This window comes from Oncorhynchus mykiss, chromosome 13 (assembly GCF_057628025.1).
Source record: "Oncorhynchus mykiss isolate SJ-2025 chromosome 13, ASM5762802v1, whole genome shotgun sequence".
Taxonomy (NCBI): Eukaryota; Metazoa; Chordata; class Actinopteri; order Salmoniformes; family Salmonidae; genus Oncorhynchus; species Oncorhynchus mykiss.
The window spans coordinates 28,472,578-28,490,588 of record NC_143034.1 but is presented as its reverse complement, the minus strand read 5'-3'; the positions used below and the strand labels follow the sequence as shown (position 1 = coordinate 28,490,588).

Here is an 18,011-nt window from a genome sequence, read left to right as displayed (position 1 = left end):
CCCCGTGTCGTTACTCCCCATAGAAAACAAGGTGTTGACAAAGATATTGGCAAACCGATTGAAAACATATTTCTGACATCATACACCCTGACCAGACAGGTTTTTATCCCGGGCCGACATATATACTACAATTTGAGTCGTCTTTTCAACGTAATGTATCACGATCATAAGGTTGAGGCAGTGGTAATAGCTCTTGATGCAGAGAAGGCGTTTGATCAGATTGAGTGGAAGTATATGATGTCGGTTCTGAAGCACTTCGGGTTTGGAAAGGAATTTATTAATTGGAAAATAATTATTTATGCACACCCAATGGCGTCCGTGGTAACCAATCAGGAAATGTCGCAGTCATTCCGCTTGTTCAAGGGGTGCCCTATTTCGCCTGCTCTCTTCGCTATAGCCATGGAACCCCTTGCTACTGGCATTCGGGCATGTGCCGATATAGCTTCTGTCAAAATAAAGGACACACAGCACAAAATCTCCCTATATGCAGACAATGTTCTTTTGTTTTTGTCCAAGCCTAAAACTTCTACTCTACCCTTACTTAACTTGATGAACACATTTGGCTCCTTCTCTGGCTACAAGATAAACTGGCAAAAAAGTGAGTTGATGCCAATATCACGGCCTGTGGAGATGCAATTTCTGCAATCTACCCGGTTTAGAACAGTGATGGACAAGTTCACAAGCCTTGACATTGTAGTGACAAGAGATCTTGATCAGCTTTTGAAAGCGAATTGGGACATGAAAATATATCAGCTTAAACAAAATATAGATTTTTGGAAAACTCTGCCTTTCTCCTTGGTTGGTCATATAAACGCTATTAAAATGGCTGTCCTACCCAGGTTTCTTTACCTCTTCCAATGTCTACCCAATTTCATACCACAAAGCTATTTTAAGAAACTGGATTCAATAGTAACTCCATTTTTATGGGATAACAAGGCAGCCAGAATTTCAAAGAAGCATTTATGCAAGTACAAGATAGTGGGGGGCTTTGGCCTTCCTCACTTTAAACTGTATTATTGGGCTGCAAATCTGAACATTGTGTCTTTCTGGAGGGAAAGTTTACCTGCGATGAGACAGAAGGATATGCCTTCATGGCTTTTGATTGAGCAGGCCTCCTGTCAACGTTCCTCACTCCCTGCACTTGATAATAGCCCATCATATTTGAAAAAAATCCACTTATGACTCTAACCCAGTCATTTGTCATAAGCTTAGGGTCTGGAAACAGTATTTTCTTAACATACCCACTGTTTACATAGACAGCCCAATTTGCCTGAATCATGGTTTCCACCCTGCATTGGATGATGTGGTGTTTTCACAGTGGAGGGAGAAGGGGCTCACAACAATTGGTAATCTAATCATACATGGTCAGTTAGCTTCAGTTCAACAATTACAGGGAAAGTTCAACATGCCAACAACACATTTTTTCAGATACCTCCAAATCAGGAATTTCGTACGGACATATATCCCACAGTATGGCATCCTTGTCAAACCCCACTCAAAAGGGTCGGTCTCTAGACTGTATAATGTGCTACAGGCCCACATAGAGGTATCCACAGACACCATTAAAAGGGCTTGGGAACAAGAACTTGGTTCAGAAATCTCAGATGAGGACTGGGTAGAAGCTCTCAGGAATATAAACCACAGTTCAGTGAATGCCAGACACAACCTTGTACAGTTTAAGGTGACATTACTCAAAAGTAAAACTGCATAAAATATTCCCAGACACCTCACCACTGTGTGAGAGGTGCAAGCAGGATGAGGGGACGTTGACCCACTTATTCTGGACATGTCCTAAGTTACATGTTTACTGGGCTCTCATTTTTGATTACTTATCTAAAGCCTTTGATAGAGTTCTAGCCCCAGACCCATTGATCGCTCTGTTTGGTACAGTTGATGGGAATAACCAGGAAGGGAAGGCTGTCTCTCTTTGTACTCTATTACCCAAAAGGCTCATATTGCAATTTTGGAAATTGGAGCCTGAACCTTTGAAATGTGGTTATGGGATTTAGGCAATGTAATACGTATGGAAAAGATTCGATACAATACCTCCAATAGAAGTCCAATGTTTTGCAAAATATGGCAGCCGATACTGGATAAATGGTCTAGTCCCGCTTCATAACTGGGTTGACGATCTGCTGCTACTCTGTGCTGTACTGCACTCAATATTTATTTTTGGCTTAACTACACTGCTTGTAATGACTATATGCTGTCTTCTTATACATGTACCACCTAATAGGATTTTGTTTTATTTTGTGTATGTGTGAGTTAAGTTTTGTTTTGTCCGCTAAATTGGCCATCCCATTCAACAGTACAATCAATGTCTGTAACGGTTTTCTTCTGTAGACGAAGGATCGGACCAAAGTGCAGCGTGGTTAGAGTTCAACATGTTTAATAAAGACTATAAACGTGAACACTACAAAATACCAAAACAACAAATGTGCAAAACCGAACCAGTCCCATCTGGTGCAGACACAAAGACAAAAGACAAGAAACAATCACCCACAAAACCCAACACAAAACAGGCTACCTAAATATGGTTCCCAATCAGAGACAATGACTAACACCTGCCTCTGATTGAGAACCATATCAGGCCAAACATAGAAATGGGACAACTAGACACACAACATAGAATGCCCACTCAGCTCACGTCCTGACCAACACTAAAACAAAGAAAAAACAAAGAAAACACAAAATAACTATGGTCAGAATGTGACAGTACCCCCCCCCCCCCAAAGTGCGGACTCCGGCCACAAAACCTGAACCTATAGGGGGGGGTCTGGGTGGGCATCTGTCCGCGGTGGCGGCTCTGGCGCAGGACGTGGACCCTACTCCACCATAGTCTTTGACCGCTTTAGTCTCCTCCTAGGAACGGTGACCCTCGCCGCCGAACTAGGATTGGCAACCCTACTAAAGGGCCCCACTGGACTAAACAAACTCCTCCGGACTGAGGGGTAGCTCCGGACTGAGGGGTAGCTCCGGACTGAGGGGTAGCTCCGGACTGAGGGGTAGCTCCGGACTGAGGGGTAGCTCAGGACTGAGGGGTAGCTCAGGGCTGAGGGGCAGCTCAGGACCGAGGGGTAGCTCAGGACCGAGGGGTAGCTCAGGGCTGAGGGGCAGCTCAGGACCGAGGGGTAGCTCAGGACCGAGGGGTAGCTCAGGGCTGAGGGGCAGCTCAGGACCGAGGGGTAGCTCAGGACCGAGGGGTAGCTCAGGACCGAGGGGTAGCTCAGGACTCTGGCGGCTCCAGACAGGCGGGAGACTCTGGCGGCTCCGGACAGGCGGGAGACTCTGGCGGCTCCGGACAGGCGGGAGACTCTGGCGGCTCCGGACAGGCGGGAGGCTCTGGCGGCGCTGGAGAGGAGGAAGGCTCTGGCGGCGCTGAAAAGGCGGGAGCACCCATAGGGATGAGACGGAGAGGCAGCCTGGTGCGGGGGGCTGCCACCGGAGGGCTGGTGCGTGGAGGTGGTACTGGATAGACCGGACCGTGCAGGCGCACTGGAGCTCTTGAGCACCGAGCCTGCCCAACCTTACCTGGTTGAATGCTCCCGGTTGCCCTGCCAGTGCGGTGAGGTGGAAAAGCCCGCACTGGGCTGTGCTGGCGAACCGGGGACACCATGCGTAAGGCTGGTGCCATGTACGCCGGCCCAAGGAGACGCACTGGAGACCAGATGCGTAGAGCCGGCTTCATGGCACCTGGCTCGATGCCCACTCTAGCCCGGACGATACGAGGAGCTGGAATGTACCGCACCGGGCTATGCACCCACACCGGGGACACCGTGCGCTCCACAGCATAACACGGTGCCTGCCATAGCACAGGAAGTTGGCACAGGTCTCCTACTAATGGACTATTTAAAAACATCAGACCTGAGTTAGTCTTTTGTGGGTACCAGCTTTCTACACAGAGGAGTGTGCAATTGCATGAAAGCTGGAAATTGCATTGGCTGGCTGTCCAGGATACAGTACATCTAGATTCTCTAGAGAGGACATACGCTGACTTTGTACAAACCGTAGGTCACAGTAGGCAAATAAATCTCCTTCAATGATACAAAAAATAATATACAATTCATTTGCGTTGTTTTTATCTCCTAAATGAAACACGTGATCCCCCATTTTTACTTCCACACATTGTATGAGCCATACCATGCTTTCAACCCTCCTGTACCTGTGTAATGATTTACAGTTTGTTCCCTATTTGGAGACTTAAGAATGTTAATGTGCAAAGTGCAAGAATGTTACAGAAGTCTTGTATATAATACTGTATGTTATTTGAATTGTATTTATATGTAAGAAGGTACAAAGACCTAGCCTGGGCACCATGTGTTTGACAGAAGGGACAAGGAGCGGAATGTTAGTTAGACGGGTACCCAGACTTACAAAGACCTAGTCCAGGTTAATAATTCCCTTCATTCCTTGGCATCACATCATGAATGTACTCCTAAAAACCTCAGACCTGATACGTTTGATAGACTACATAACCTATATTCATTCTAATTTAAAGTAATATGTTTGTACAAAGTGTTATATTGTTTTTAAATAAAGAATAAGAAAAATATCTTAGCATGTTATGATTGAGAGACTTCCGTCATGATCACTGATGCACCGAGGTTGCAAAGTTTTAATCCCATGCTGCCCCACTGTGATACATCTTGGTCATATCATGTAGACTACTGAATGTAGAGGTGAGCTCTCCTTTCCAAACACCCGCCTTACATGACAGCTATGGTCTTGCTGCGTTTCTGAGCAAGATTTCAAACACTTCTTGACAATGTCCAGGGGTCCAACTAGATTTATTTTTCTTACGGCCAAACAATCCTCAGAAGCAGCTACAGCATTTCATATTCTACTCTTTGTACCATTTATTCTAGTAAATGATCCGTTTCAGATAGACTATTGATGGAAGCGTTTTTATTTCAAGTATATTTATTCACCAAATGTTCATTGTTGTTAATTAACCGATTCATTTGAATCGTCTACTGTATAAATTATTCCAAAAGCCCAAAATTCAAAACATACTGTATTTTCAGCAAAGTAAATGTGTTTATCTAATCAAAAACAACAATTTAAAACACAGATTATCAGGCTACACCATAAAACAATACAATGGATGGTTATTGGTTACATTGAGCATCAGGCTCCTCTATATGGAATGTAAAATATATATATCAGAAATAAAGTCATAAAAGACATGTCTTTAGAAAACAAAGTCACACAAAATACTTCAAATAAAGTGTTTATTTTTCAAATAAAAGTTCAGAGAAAAATGGAAAATAAGACATAGTATTAGACAGGCAACATATGTTGTCTGTTTGGGATCTGAGGTAGGCCTTGTTGTTATATCTGTCTCTGTGTAAATGTGTGTGTGTCCATACGCTTGGTTTGTGTGGATGTGATTTCTAGTATCCGCGCCTGCGACAATCCTCCATCCACAATTCTTTCGCTGTTTTTTTTCTTACGGCCAAACAAACCCGAGAACCAGCCGCAACCCTTCTTCTTCTTTTTATTATTTTCCTCCTCCATCATTGCCATCCATCCCGTCTTCCAGAAGGGTTCGGGTTCCTGTGAACAAACAGAGTTGGTGAGTGGAAACTACAGGCACCTTAATTGGGGAGGACGGGCTCATAGTAATGGCTGGAATGGTGTTAATGGAATGGTATCGAACACATCAAACACAAAGTTTCCATGTGTTTGTTGCCATTCCAGTTACTCCATTCCAAACATAATTATTAGCCCTCCTCCCCTCCTGTAGTGGATACAAACCTCAGGAAGCCATCACCATCAGCAACCTTTCAATGCTGAAGCTCCAGCTCAGTACGGGACAAACAACATTCAAATTGACTGATATTATCAATGAGACAATACAGAAAACAGTGTAGCTTACCTTCTCAAGTGGGGTGAGGAGTTCCTTCATTATGTCAGCGCTGGCTTTCTCAATGCAAAGCTCCAGCTTGGTCTTTTCTACAGGAAAGGGAAATGTGACAAGATAGGACATTTGAACGGAAGGGAGGAGTTCAAGTTGTTATTGTCCAACTGGTTAGTTGACTGTTACATGTAGCCGTTTACTCTACATCGGATTCTGTTGTGAAATTGTGAACGAAAGAACATTGTGGAATACAAGTCATTTACAAGAGACTAGGCCTGATTCTGAATGTACAACACCAACAGTAGCATTGTTCTACCTGTATCATCCGGGGTTCTGGTCTCTCTCTTGACCGGGATGTTGATGCAGTATGGCCGGTCATCACCCTTCTTGGTGTCCTTGGCAAAGGTCACGGTAGGCCTCAGGTGAACCATGATCTCCCTGACCATGATATCGCAGACCAGCAGAGGCTGTATTTCTGGGTATAGCTGGGCTTTAACCATTGGCCACTCATGGAAAGTCCTGAGGTAATTGCTCCTGATAGAGAGTGAGACGTCTTCTAAGAATTTGGCCATCTTGTCCGGCTCATCGTTGAGCTTCCTCAGAGTGCGTAAGAACAGTCTTTGGTTTTGGTATTTCAATGCCTCTTTCTGAACCTGGATATGTATGTGCTCTACCATAACTTTGCAAAGTGGAACATCTTCCCATGAACCGTATTGCTGCTTGATTGTACATGAAACTGGGAAGACAGAGTCAAAGGCTTTCCTGACAAGAATAACAGGAACAATATCAAGGTTTGTCACCTTTGGTTTGTTCCTCTCAGTCTCCGTCTGAGTCTGTTCTTGCACAGGCTTTCCACAGTCCTTTGTGGTTGACTCGAAAACAACAGTCTGTGGAAATTCTTTCGCTGTTTTTCTCTTACGGCCAAACCCACCCCAGAACCAGCCGCAACCCCTCTTCTTCACCTTCTTCTTTTTATTATTTTCCTCCTTCATCATTGCCATCGATCCCGTCTTCCAGAAGGGTTCGGGTTCCTGTGAACAAACATAGTTGGTGAGTGGAAACTACAGGCACCTTAATTGGGGAGGACAGGCTCATAGTAATGGCTGGAATGGTGTTAATGGAATGGTATCGAACACATCAAACACACAGTTTCCATGTGTTTGATGCCATTCCAGTTACTCCATTCCAAACATAATTATTAGCCCTCCTCCCCTCCTGTAGTGGAAACAAACATCAGGAAGCCATCACCATCAGCAACCATTCAATACTGAAGCTGCAGCTCAGTACGGAACAGACAACATTCAAATTGACTGATATTATCAATGAGACAATACAGAAAACAGTGTAGCTTACCTTCTCAAGTGGGGTGAGGAGCTTATTCATTCTGTCAGCGCTGGCTTTCTCAATGCAAAGCTCCAGCTTGGTCTTGTCTAGGGGAAATGGAAATGTGAGAAGATAGTACATTTGAAAGGAAGGGAGGAGTTCAAATTGTTATTGTCCAACTGGTTAGCTAACTGTTACATGAAGCAGTTGACTCTACATCGGATTTTGTTGTGAAATTGTGAATGAAAGAACATTGTGGAATACCAGTCATTTACAAGAGACTAGGCCTGATTCTGAATGTACAACACCAACAGTAGCATTGTTCTACCTGTATCATCCGGGGTTCTGGTCTCTCTCTTGACCGGGATGTTGATGCAGTATGGCCGTTCATCACCCTTCTTGGTGTCCTTGGCGAAGGTCAAGGTAGGCCTCAGGTGAGCCATGATCTCTCTGACCATGATATCGCAGACTAGCAGAAACTGTATTTCTGGGTATAGCTGGGCTTTAACCATTGGCCAGTCATGGAAAGTCCTGAAGTACTTGCTCTTGATAGAGAATGAGACGTCTTCTAAGAATTTGGCCATCTTGTCCGTCTCATCGTTGAGCTTCCTCAGAGTGTGTAAGAACAGTCTTTGGTTTTGGTATTTCAATGCCTCTTTCTGAACCTGGATATGTAGGTGCTCTACCATATCATTGCAAAGTGAGACGTCTTCCCATGAACCGTATTGCTGCTTGATTGTACATGAATCTGCAAAAACAGAGTCAAAGACTTTCCTGACAAGAATAACAGGAACAATATCAAGGTTTGTCATCTTTGGTTTGTTCCTCTCGGTCTCCGTCCGAGCCGGTTCTTGCACAGGCTTTCCACAGTCCTTTGTGGTTACCTCGAAAACATCAGTCTGTGGGAACTGCTTCAAAAAGGCAGCCTGACTGACGTCGAGAGCAAGAGGATTATCAGGCATTGTGTTGCTTGATGTCACAACCTCTTCATCGTCGTCCCCAACAAAGTATTTGGGGTCGATCCAGACTACATCTCTGTTGGAGGAACGAGGCAGAGAAACACGACGGATGTATTCCAACTTGATGCGGTCATTCAGGGGGAAAGCCTTCAGGAACAGTGCCAGTTTCCCGACCCAGGACCCGTAGTGATCGTAGATGGTCTTCCTAAGGTCCTCGGGTAGGGCTACTGCAAAGAGTTTGCTCTCCATAGCCTCTTCGCAGCTCCTAGCTATTGGACACCGTGGGCCGAGGACTTGAAGCGGATAGGTATCACTGATGCCCTTGTACACCATCAGGATCCCCTCACAGATAGCGCTGGGGATGGTGGAGATGATCACCGTGTCCTTCATGGCAACCAGTTTTTTTATCTTGATTGTCGTGCCAAACTGATGTATCATGGCACTCTGCATGTGCAACACTGTCTTTCTCATGTTGCATAAGGGGGGGCACAGATTTTCATCCACAGATATACCTGGAATCTTCCTCAAGATGTTAAAAGCAACCGAGGCCATTTTAACGACCAGTAAGAGCAGAGCCTGTTGGTCAAGCTGTTTAGTACCGCGTCCGTTCATTGGATGAAGTTTTAGAATAAACTTCACTATGAAGTCACTGAATAGTTCTCCACTAATGATCAATCTAGCAGGTAGAGGACAGATGTTCACCATATCCTGACTAATACGTCTCTCCTCTTCATTGGCAGCATAAACAACGGGCACTGTCTTAGCAATGCATAGACCTACGAGATGAACAATGTACCTTGTCAAGATGTGTGACCCGATTCCCAGTGCTCTCGCCAGCACAGGTTTCGGGCCTAGCACTTGCTCAAGGTTGTTGATGACAGTCTTAGCCACCTCATAAGCATCAGTGGACTGCTGACCGTTCAACAGCTCCTCCTCCTCAGTGACCTCGACCCAAGGAATAGACCACAGAAGAGCTTGGGTGTCGTTGATGATAGCAGGTGTCTCCAAATACACTCCCCCCTGAAAGGCTTGGGGATCTACTTGAAGAAGCACCTGGGTGATGATATGCTTGATGGTGGAAACAAGTACCACAATCTTCTTCGGCATGATCTTGTATGCAGTCTTCATCACGGTGTCATTGTCTGTGAGGGCCGTTTGGAGTATGGGACATGTGCTAAGGTCAAGGGCCTCAACCTCCTTTGCCTTCACATAGATGAGAAAGAGAGGCATTGCAATACTTTACTACCTATCACGTGTATTTCTTATTACATGTTTAGAACACACTTAGAAAAAAAAGGTGTTATCTAGAACCTTAAAGGGTTCTTCTGCTGTCCCCATAGGAGAACCCTTTGAAGAACCCTTTTTGGGTTATTTTTTGTGGTTGAATTTTACCAATTTTTTCTCCCCAATTTCATGGTATTCAATTGTTTTAGTAGCTATCTTGTCTCATCGCTACAACTCCCGTATGGGCTCGGGAGAGACGAAGGTTGAAAGTCATGCGTCCTCCCAAACCCAACCAAGCCGCACTGCTTCTTAACACAGCGCGCATCCAACCCGGAAGCCCGGAGGAAATACCGTGCACCTGGCAACCTTGGTTAGCGGGCACTGCGCCGGTGCGTGATGAGACAAGGATATCCCTACCGGCCAAGCCCTCCCTCACCCGGACGACGCTAGGCCAATTGTGCATCGCCCCACGGACCTCCCGGTCGCGGCCGGTTACGACAGAGCCTGGGTGCGAACCCAGCTGCAGTACAGCGTCCTTAACCACTGCGCCACCCGGGAGGCCTGGTAAAACCCTTTCTACAGAGGATTGTATATGGAACCGAAAAAGGTTCTACCTGGAACTAAAAAGGGTTATTTTATGGGGACAGCCAAAGAACCCGTTTGGATCCCTATTTTTAACAGTGTAGTATACAACAACAGTTCACAAATAAAGGATCCAGTCTTACCTTGTCTACCTGGCTGTCCAGGTCCCGTATGACATAAACTTCTGAGGATGAGGGAGGATAGGGGTTCAGGTTTGCCACGAGGACCTCAGCATTCTTCTCCTGGGCTTCTCCATCTGCCACCTTGTCCAGCAGGCTGTCCATGACCTCCCTGACCTCTTGTGGAATCTCCACCTGGGTCTGGCTGAGGAACTCCACCTGGAGCTTCTCATCTGACCTGATCTCAGGTTGGGCCTGTTTCTCTGAGAGAATATCTGCTGTGTCGCCACTCATCAGAGCTACAGAACCAAGAGGCTCATGGGAAGGAACCGATGGCTTGGCCTTGTCAGTCAGGAGCTGCTGCCCCTCCATGGTTACCTTGAGATGGAAGAGATGAAGAAGACATTAGTTCATACTGTTCCTTTGTGAACTAAAGGTGCAATAGCAGGTAAATAAACAGTCTATGTGGGTGATAGCAATGGTGTAGTATATAGCAATGGTGTACTATAGTTTAGGGAATGGAAAAGTATGAGTATACCTCTCCTGGAGACTGGTGAAATTGGCTTGGTGTCACGCTCAGCTCTCTATGAACTTCCTGCTCGATCTCATGAAGTCTCTGGCGATCCTTCACCTTCAGCATCTGTACACACAGTAGGAGTTTAATATTAGCAGTGGAATCACAGGACATTTTATTTTATGGCCATGACAATGTCATTTTGTTCAGGATATCAGATTTATCATGGATGTTGTCAGCCCAAAACCTATTAAATACTAAAGGAGAACATCAAAGTAGATGCTTCAACACATGAGAGCTATTGTATAATTAATGGCAAACTTACCAGCTCATCAAGGTAACAATGGACCCAAGAAGACCCTTGGATGGATGTCGAGTCATCCATATTTGCTCCAAGTTATCCCCAGGAGACCAGTAAACTAGAAATGTTATTTACAGAAAACTCAACTAAACTTCAAAACTGTACTAGAACTAAATCCAAAATAGGAACTAAACAATCGAGCAATGCAACCAACATGAGTGCTGTATTATAGCAGTCTGAATTCAGAATACATGTCTATAAATATAGAAGTATAGAATGCTCAAATTTAGAACTTTAGAATCTTTGGCAAACATAAGACATTGTGATGTCACAACTAAATGGTTCAAGTGATCAAAAAAATAAATGGGGCAAGGACAGGACTATAAATTATTCTGGAACAGAAAGGTCTTCATTCTGAACTACCTAGTTGTCACAGTAGGCTATTTTGCATGATAGAACAGCACTGCAAACGCGAAATATTATCAATAAAGAAAATCTTAACCATATGGCAAACTGAAATGTTGTATTACTCCATTGTTTACAAACAAATAATTTACAATGTAAGTACAGTACTGAGACCCCATGTTTTTTTAAATTGTAATGAAACACAAACATTTATTTTCAATAAATTGTTCTTTCACAAAATAACACTCCCATGCAAAAAATGGCAGGTCAATAATTTTATTCAGATCATACAAAATGATTTCCAACAAGCACAGAATACAGTAACACACGCTCAATAAAACCTTGAATATGAATAGACAACATTAGATACAGTTCAAATCTATCACTAGCTGGTAGGGAACTGGTAATAAAACTGTCTGTCTTTATAAATTATATTTGTTTTTATACAATATGTAAGGAACTATAAGGAAAATATTTGTCATGGATGACTGGCTAGTAGGAACCAGAGCTTTGTCAGTGTCCAGTCCTTAAAGTCCTTCCCAATAGTTACTTAGATTTGAAAATATTAGCCAAACATAACACAATGTAAAGCTAGCAATAAGTCATGTTAAATCCTTTAAATCATTGAGAACATGTTATGGCCAAAGGCAGTACTAGAACAGTGGCTCATCTCTGTTTCACGACTGGGGTCTTCCACTGGGGTCTGTTGAGAAAACAACACCCCCAGCAGGCAGTCAGTAGCATTGCAAGCAGAGGGCTCCTCTCCTCCCAGACACAACAGCCTGTGGTACCTAGCCTGCGGGACCCAGCATAGCACCCTGGAACGAACACAAACATGCACAAACACACACGCAGGCACACACCGTGTGAGCTATATTAACATGGTCCTGACTCTTAAGTATTCTTTAAACAAGTCAAAGATGAAAGAGTGTTGTGAAGCGATCTGAGTGTGACTTTGTACCAGTCGTAGATGTCGCCTCTCACGGGGTCAGGAAACGTTTGGATCCACTGACCGATTGACCACATCTTGACCATATTGCCTATAGCAACCGTCTCCCCTTTTCCCTCTCCATCACCCCCCTCAGCAGGCTCCTCAGGGACGTCCTCGTAGCAGAGGAAGTAGCTGCATGAGAAACACACAGTCACACAGGCCGCGAGAGATGCCATCTTATCCGACTGTTCTTAGGCCTGAATTTCAAAATGCACATTGTCATCGAACATCTCAGATCAAAAGAGTCCCACATTTTTCTTGCCACTAATATTACAATTATCATTTATTGGCATGTTGTGCCTTACTTTAACCCTTTCTCTACCCCCCCCCCCCCTCTCTCTCTCTCTCTCTCACTCACTACTCTGTGTTGGTGGCTCTCTCGTTCCCTGCCACTGGCTTATCCTCCTCTGGATGTCCCTCCATCTCGCCATCCATATCCTGCTGTAGGCTCTCTCTGGGTCTCTCCACATTCCAGCGCATGCGTTTGTACAGGCCAGTGTGGACCCCAGCCAGGTAAGGGGCTAGACGACAGTACCTGTATATGGACAGCCCCACACTGTCTATCTGACACTTGCCAATGTAGAAATGGGAGACACTGGAATGGAGAGAGGGGAAGAATGATAGATACATAAATGGCTGGATGAAGGATTGTGGAATGAATGTCAGACGAATGAGAATAAGGGTTGACAAGTCCAAGAATCTGTCTATATATTTGCGTCATACTCCACAATGTTCCATTTCCGGATCTAAATACAGGTATTCTAGTAGGTGTTGGTACATATCATCGCTGTCTGATGAAAACCTTGCCACTCAAATTGTGTTGAAAGCCCCAACTCTTCTCAACGTAATCTGAACGTTTCATGACTCTAGGACCAAGAAAATGTACTCAAAACAGCTTCTGAAATGTCAAAATTGTATGTTTATTAAAAATAGTCTAATATGAGAGTTCTCACTTTCCTGAAAAGTGTCTGTTTTGGAGATTAGGTTCTTACCTGACAGCGGCAATATGCGTTTGTATGTGCATCTGTTTGTGGTGGCTCACAGCCTTCAGATGTTATGGTGTAAGTACCATAGGCAGGTGGGATGAGCGATGACCAGAAGAGGCTGGTTGGAGGACCTATAGGAGGACGGGCTCATTGTAAATGGCTGGAATTGTAATGGCTGGAATGATATAAATGAAACGGTATCAAACACATCTACTCCATTCCAGACATTATAATGAGCCCGTCCTCCAATAGTTCCTCCAACCAGCCTCTTCTGGTAAGTACAGTACCTTGCCGGATCAGTCTCTTCCAGTGAGAGAAAGTCAAAGGAGGCATAGGTCAAGACCAGCTGCTCCAGCCTCTCACACAGCTGCTGGGAGAAGTCTAAAAACTGGACAGATGGACAAAAACATAAATACAGACAGACAAATGACACACCACTCTCAGTTTACAGCATCTCTTGATCTTTCTTTATTAGTTCTCAAACCTCTCATACGCCTATATTCTTGGCCAGAGTTGATTCACAGACATTTCAATTGGTTTGAAGTGTAGAATACATTTAATATCAATAAAGAGTAACAAAGGGAAGGGATCACCGCCGCTACCGCACTTTCCAACCAAGGTGCCTGAATTGAGGATAGAGCAGACACGGTCACTCAATAAAGAGTGACAGTTTTGTCCTACCCAGATTCAGAGGAGTAGGGTCGAGTTGAGGCTCTTACTCGTGAGCGGATGTACATGGGTAGAGGCGTGCTCCGGGGCAGGGAGCTGCGAGCGGTCGACTCCAGGTAAGTGAAGTAGGGCTGACAGGTCCGCAGGAAAGTAGGCACCACGTGAGCAAAGTGTTCCTTCTGCAGGTTGTCATGCCTGCAGACCACACACACACACGGTTATGTCACAGGACAGGGCTTCATTATGTATTACTTTAACCCCTTTGAGAAATAATAAACAATAACTTGAAACACTACTAGATGTAATTGTATAGTTTAGCTGCACTCTTCACTGACTCACCTAACCTCTATCGATCATTAGCTTAGACTACATTAACAACTTTCCTAACTGACTAACGTTACCTGTATAAAAGATGTGCCTGATACTCATCCGCCTTATCCAGCAGGTACTGGAGTTGCCGCTCAATGATTCGGAACCTCTGATGATGCTTCCTGTTGATATCCTGGCATGACGACGTGAACTCCCAATCAGCATACCCTGTGCTGTACCTTTGGTCGCCACATGAGGGCGCCAAAGCGCTACACTCTACATGCACCACATTGTCTGAGAAATGTCGGATAATTATTTGTTGACTTGAGTTTGATTAGCAGAGTCAAATCAAATTATATTGGTCACATACACATGGTTAGCAGATGTTATTGCGAGTGTAGCACGTTTTTCGTGTACATAATTATTAAGCTACCTATGCATTTTGACAGTAACTCACCTGTGTCTGGTGATGATCCAAGATAATTTCTCAGCTCCCCCTGTTCCATGCTTTTTTTTGTAGCCTCAATACAGCTAGAAAGGAATTGACATTTTAAAACTATAAATAACAATTATCTAAGAAAACTATGTCAAGATGTTACTATTCCCTCTCCTAAAATATACTGGAATGCAGCCCTAGGACAATTGAACTGGAACAAAGTATGACTGTTGTCTGGCAAATATTGTGTATCTAATAAGGTGAAATAAGTATCATACAAACGCATTCATAGAATCTACCCTGTAAAGACCTTTATTATACACAGATTCAAAATAGTTATGACAACAAATGTGTATCTTGTGGTTGTGAGCCAGAAATTTAACCATTTATTTTGAGACTGTTCTTATGTCAGAAGATTTGAGTGAGTTAGAAGATTTTATTTTAAAAGAAACGACAATTAATATTAATTTGAGAGACTCCTATATAAATGTTTTATTTTGAACCAAATGATATGGACCCTGATTTAACTTTCATTGTTAATTTTTGTTTTGTTTCGTGGTAGATTATTTTATCCATAAAATGAAGTGGGCAGAGAACCAACCCCTCTTCGCATTGTTTAAGATAGAATTGAAATATTATTTTGCAATTATCAGTAAAGTGTAAAAACAAAAAGCAATGCGTACTATAAACCTTTTTATACTTTGTATGGGTTGTTCATAAAAATACAAATAATAACCAATGTTCGCTATCGGTTGACACCTCGAAATCCTTCATTAGTTAGCTAGCTTTAGCTTGTTAGCTAGCTAGCAACTGCAATATAAGATACGGGTTTCTTGTGTGTTGTATTCATTGAACACTTTACACGTTTTTATGAGGGTACTTAGCCAGTATTTTCATGAACTGAGGATAGTTAGCGATTAGCTAACGAAGTTACACCTACGCCACTTTCCGCACTCCTCTGAATCGTTGTAGAGCTCATGTGCGGCGCCTTAGAAGTTCCCGTCCCACCGTCAGTCCAGAACTTGACAAGTACGGTTCTCAATCGGTCTCCGTCTCCAGCCTCCTCTCTTTCTCTTGGATTCTATATCTGACGCTCGGCCCCGGTCTCAACTGAATTTGTCAGTTTGCAGGCTAGCCTAGCGCGACAACTACTACTGTGAGCGCCTAAAGCAAACACTAGACTAGAGCAAGCGGATTCCTCTGCTGGCCGAAACATGCACAAAACCTCTTGACAGTTATGTGGGTTTATTTATATAGATAATTGGAGATAGGCAACCTTTCTGCCTATGGAGACTAATAAATAAATGATTGCAAAATTACAAAAATCACCATATATCTTACACCGCTGTCATTGTCAAGCCAAATATCGTCGTTTGTTTGACAACACTGTTATGAAAAAAATGTATGCTTTGATTTGTCAGTATTAGTATCCATACTAGCTACATGAATATAGTTATTCTAATTATATTATTCTCACTATATTATTCTAACTCTATTATTCTAATTCTATCAAAAGTTCAGAAGTGAATGCGGAGTGCAGACTGATTATGACAACCGGCTCTAGACTTCGATTGATGGCTCTTTCAGTTCTTGCCACCAGAGGGAAACATTGATATATAAAACCCCACTGAATCAACGTGAATTGGGTTCCACTACATTTGAAGCTTTTTAGAGATTTCGTATGTGATCAGAAAATGTATTAATCTCCCGGCGTGGTCACTGTGAGCTGTTGTATTTGACGTAATCGTGTATAGTGCCATGACGTAATATATGAGACTATGACGTAAACGCAGTCAAGAAATTAATAAATTGATTGGCTCAGTTGAGTTGATAGTTTGCATAGGACAGTCATCCTCATGTTCAAAGACATTACTTTGCCTGGACAGGAAATTCTGTGTAACTGTAAGTATTGTACTTAAAATGTTAAAACATTTTATATAAACATATATTTGTTTATTCTTTTTCTATCATTGTATCATTGTCTTAAAATAAAATAAAGTCATAAACGGCTGAGGAGAGTTAAGTCTCATATATGATGAAAAAAAAGTGTATCTGTTTGTCTCTGTAATGGGGAAATATTTTTAGTAGTACAGCCATATCCCAGGGGTTTTAAAACCTCTCCTAGAGGACCCCCAGACATTCCACTGTATTCCACAGCTAGCACACCTGATTCATCTTGTCAACTAATCATCAAGCCTTTGAATAGGTTTTAATGAGGTTTGTTTGTTTAGGGCTACAACACAATTGTTAATCATCCGGGGTTCCGCAAAGAGAGGGTTGAAAACCACTGGCCTATGCAAAAACAGACTGATATGCTTTATGGTTGGAAAAGTGGGCATAAAAATGGAGGACTCAGATGTAATTTAGTTCATTTTGTACCTTAACCCCAGGTTGGGACTGTCCAAGCTAGGGTTGGAGAACAGGTGTTCCAGACAGACAACCATGATGGACCAAGGCTGCTGGCACTGGTGGACTGCGCCTAATACACGCTTGTCCATTTTTGGTCAGTGAATGTTGCTAAACGTTCCGCCTTGCTGAACGCGCCCCTGGTTGTATAAGGACGCTTTGTTTTGAAATCTTTACGTGATTGTAACTGAGAGACCAGTTGGTGCTAAACTAGTAATATGACATGTTCTCAAATAGAAATCTGTTTAAAACGAGATAATGGTGCATGGGTCATTTACTAGTTAGAACCAATAGCATTGGAATTCTGACTCTAATTCTGATTCTAAGCTTAACCCATATGTGACATGTCATTCAGTTCCGTCATGTCTATGGTGAAAGAGGTGGTTTTAATGGTGATATGATTTTGCTACTGTTGTTGTTTCTCTCAGAACTTCGTGCAGAAGCCCCCTCAAGGCCCCAGGCTGAGCCATCAGGCCAAGATGGCCAAGGCCGAAAAGAATGCCAGAGAGGCCATTGAGCCCAGAAAGGCTAGGGAGACCAATGCAGCGGCGAAAAAACCAAGCCGCCAAGTCGTTGGTGTGTTGGCGCTGCCGCCACCTCTTCTATCTCCGACGACCAATTACAGTGATAGAATTATAAAAGAACATACAATCTGGTTGACGGATCAAATAATGGTTTGACTCTCCTCTTTCTGTAGGTGTCCTGCCAGCTATCAAGAAGGGCACTAAAGTGACTAAGGTGGAGACAGCAGGTGGGTTTTTGGTGACACAGTGGTTATTCAATCGAGTCGTTGCCGTGGTTACTAGCTTGTTCGGTGGTAATTCTGATTGTCTTCTGTTTCAGAGCCACCAGGCCCCTTGACACCTGAGGATGGGGTGAGAATGAACTCCTCTCCATCTGTTGATGACCCCATGACCCCAGAGAGTG

General features: G+C 43.6%; 2 protein-coding genes across 6 annotated transcripts; both read right to left on the bottom strand.

The window, feature by feature from the left end:
* Positions 1 to 5,263: 5,263 nt before the first annotated feature.
* Positions 5,264 to 10,966, bottom strand: LOC118938545 (uncharacterized). The gene is made up of 7 exons (XM_090194333.1): positions 10,907 to 10,966; positions 10,606 to 10,707; positions 10,092 to 10,466; positions 7,471 to 9,345; positions 6,177 to 6,921; positions 5,879 to 5,955; positions 5,264 to 5,556 (listed from the first exon to the last, which is right to left on the bottom strand). The coding sequence occupies exons 1-7, from the start codon at positions 10,964 to 10,966 to the stop codon at positions 5,332 to 5,334; spliced, it is 3,459 nt and encodes a 1,152-aa protein (XP_090050459.1). The 3' UTR covers positions 5,264 to 5,331.
* A 581-nt stretch (positions 10,967 to 11,547) lies between these two features.
* LOC110485854 (UPF0575 protein C19orf67 homolog) lies at positions 11,548 to 16,367 on the bottom strand. Of its 5 annotated transcripts, none has more exons than XM_036940527.2 (9): positions 15,619 to 16,363; positions 14,700 to 14,773; positions 14,335 to 14,536; positions 13,984 to 14,128; positions 13,552 to 13,652; positions 13,348 to 13,395; positions 12,637 to 12,873; positions 12,249 to 12,410; positions 11,548 to 12,105 (listed from the first exon to the last, which is right to left on the bottom strand). In XM_036940527.2, the coding sequence occupies exons 2-9, from the start codon at positions 14,746 to 14,748 to the stop codon at positions 11,904 to 11,906; spliced, it is 1,146 nt and encodes a 381-aa protein (XP_036796422.1). In that variant the 5' UTR covers positions 14,749 to 14,773; positions 15,619 to 16,363; the 3' UTR covers positions 11,548 to 11,903. The 5 variants fall into 5 exon arrangements, with proteins under 5 accessions (XP_036796422.1, XP_090052052.1, XP_090052051.1 ...); XM_090195926.1 differs by having other exon boundaries at positions 14,335 to 14,518; XM_090195925.1 differs by having other exon boundaries at positions 15,615 to 15,763.
* Between the last annotated feature and the right edge of the window lie 1,644 nt (positions 16,368 to 18,011).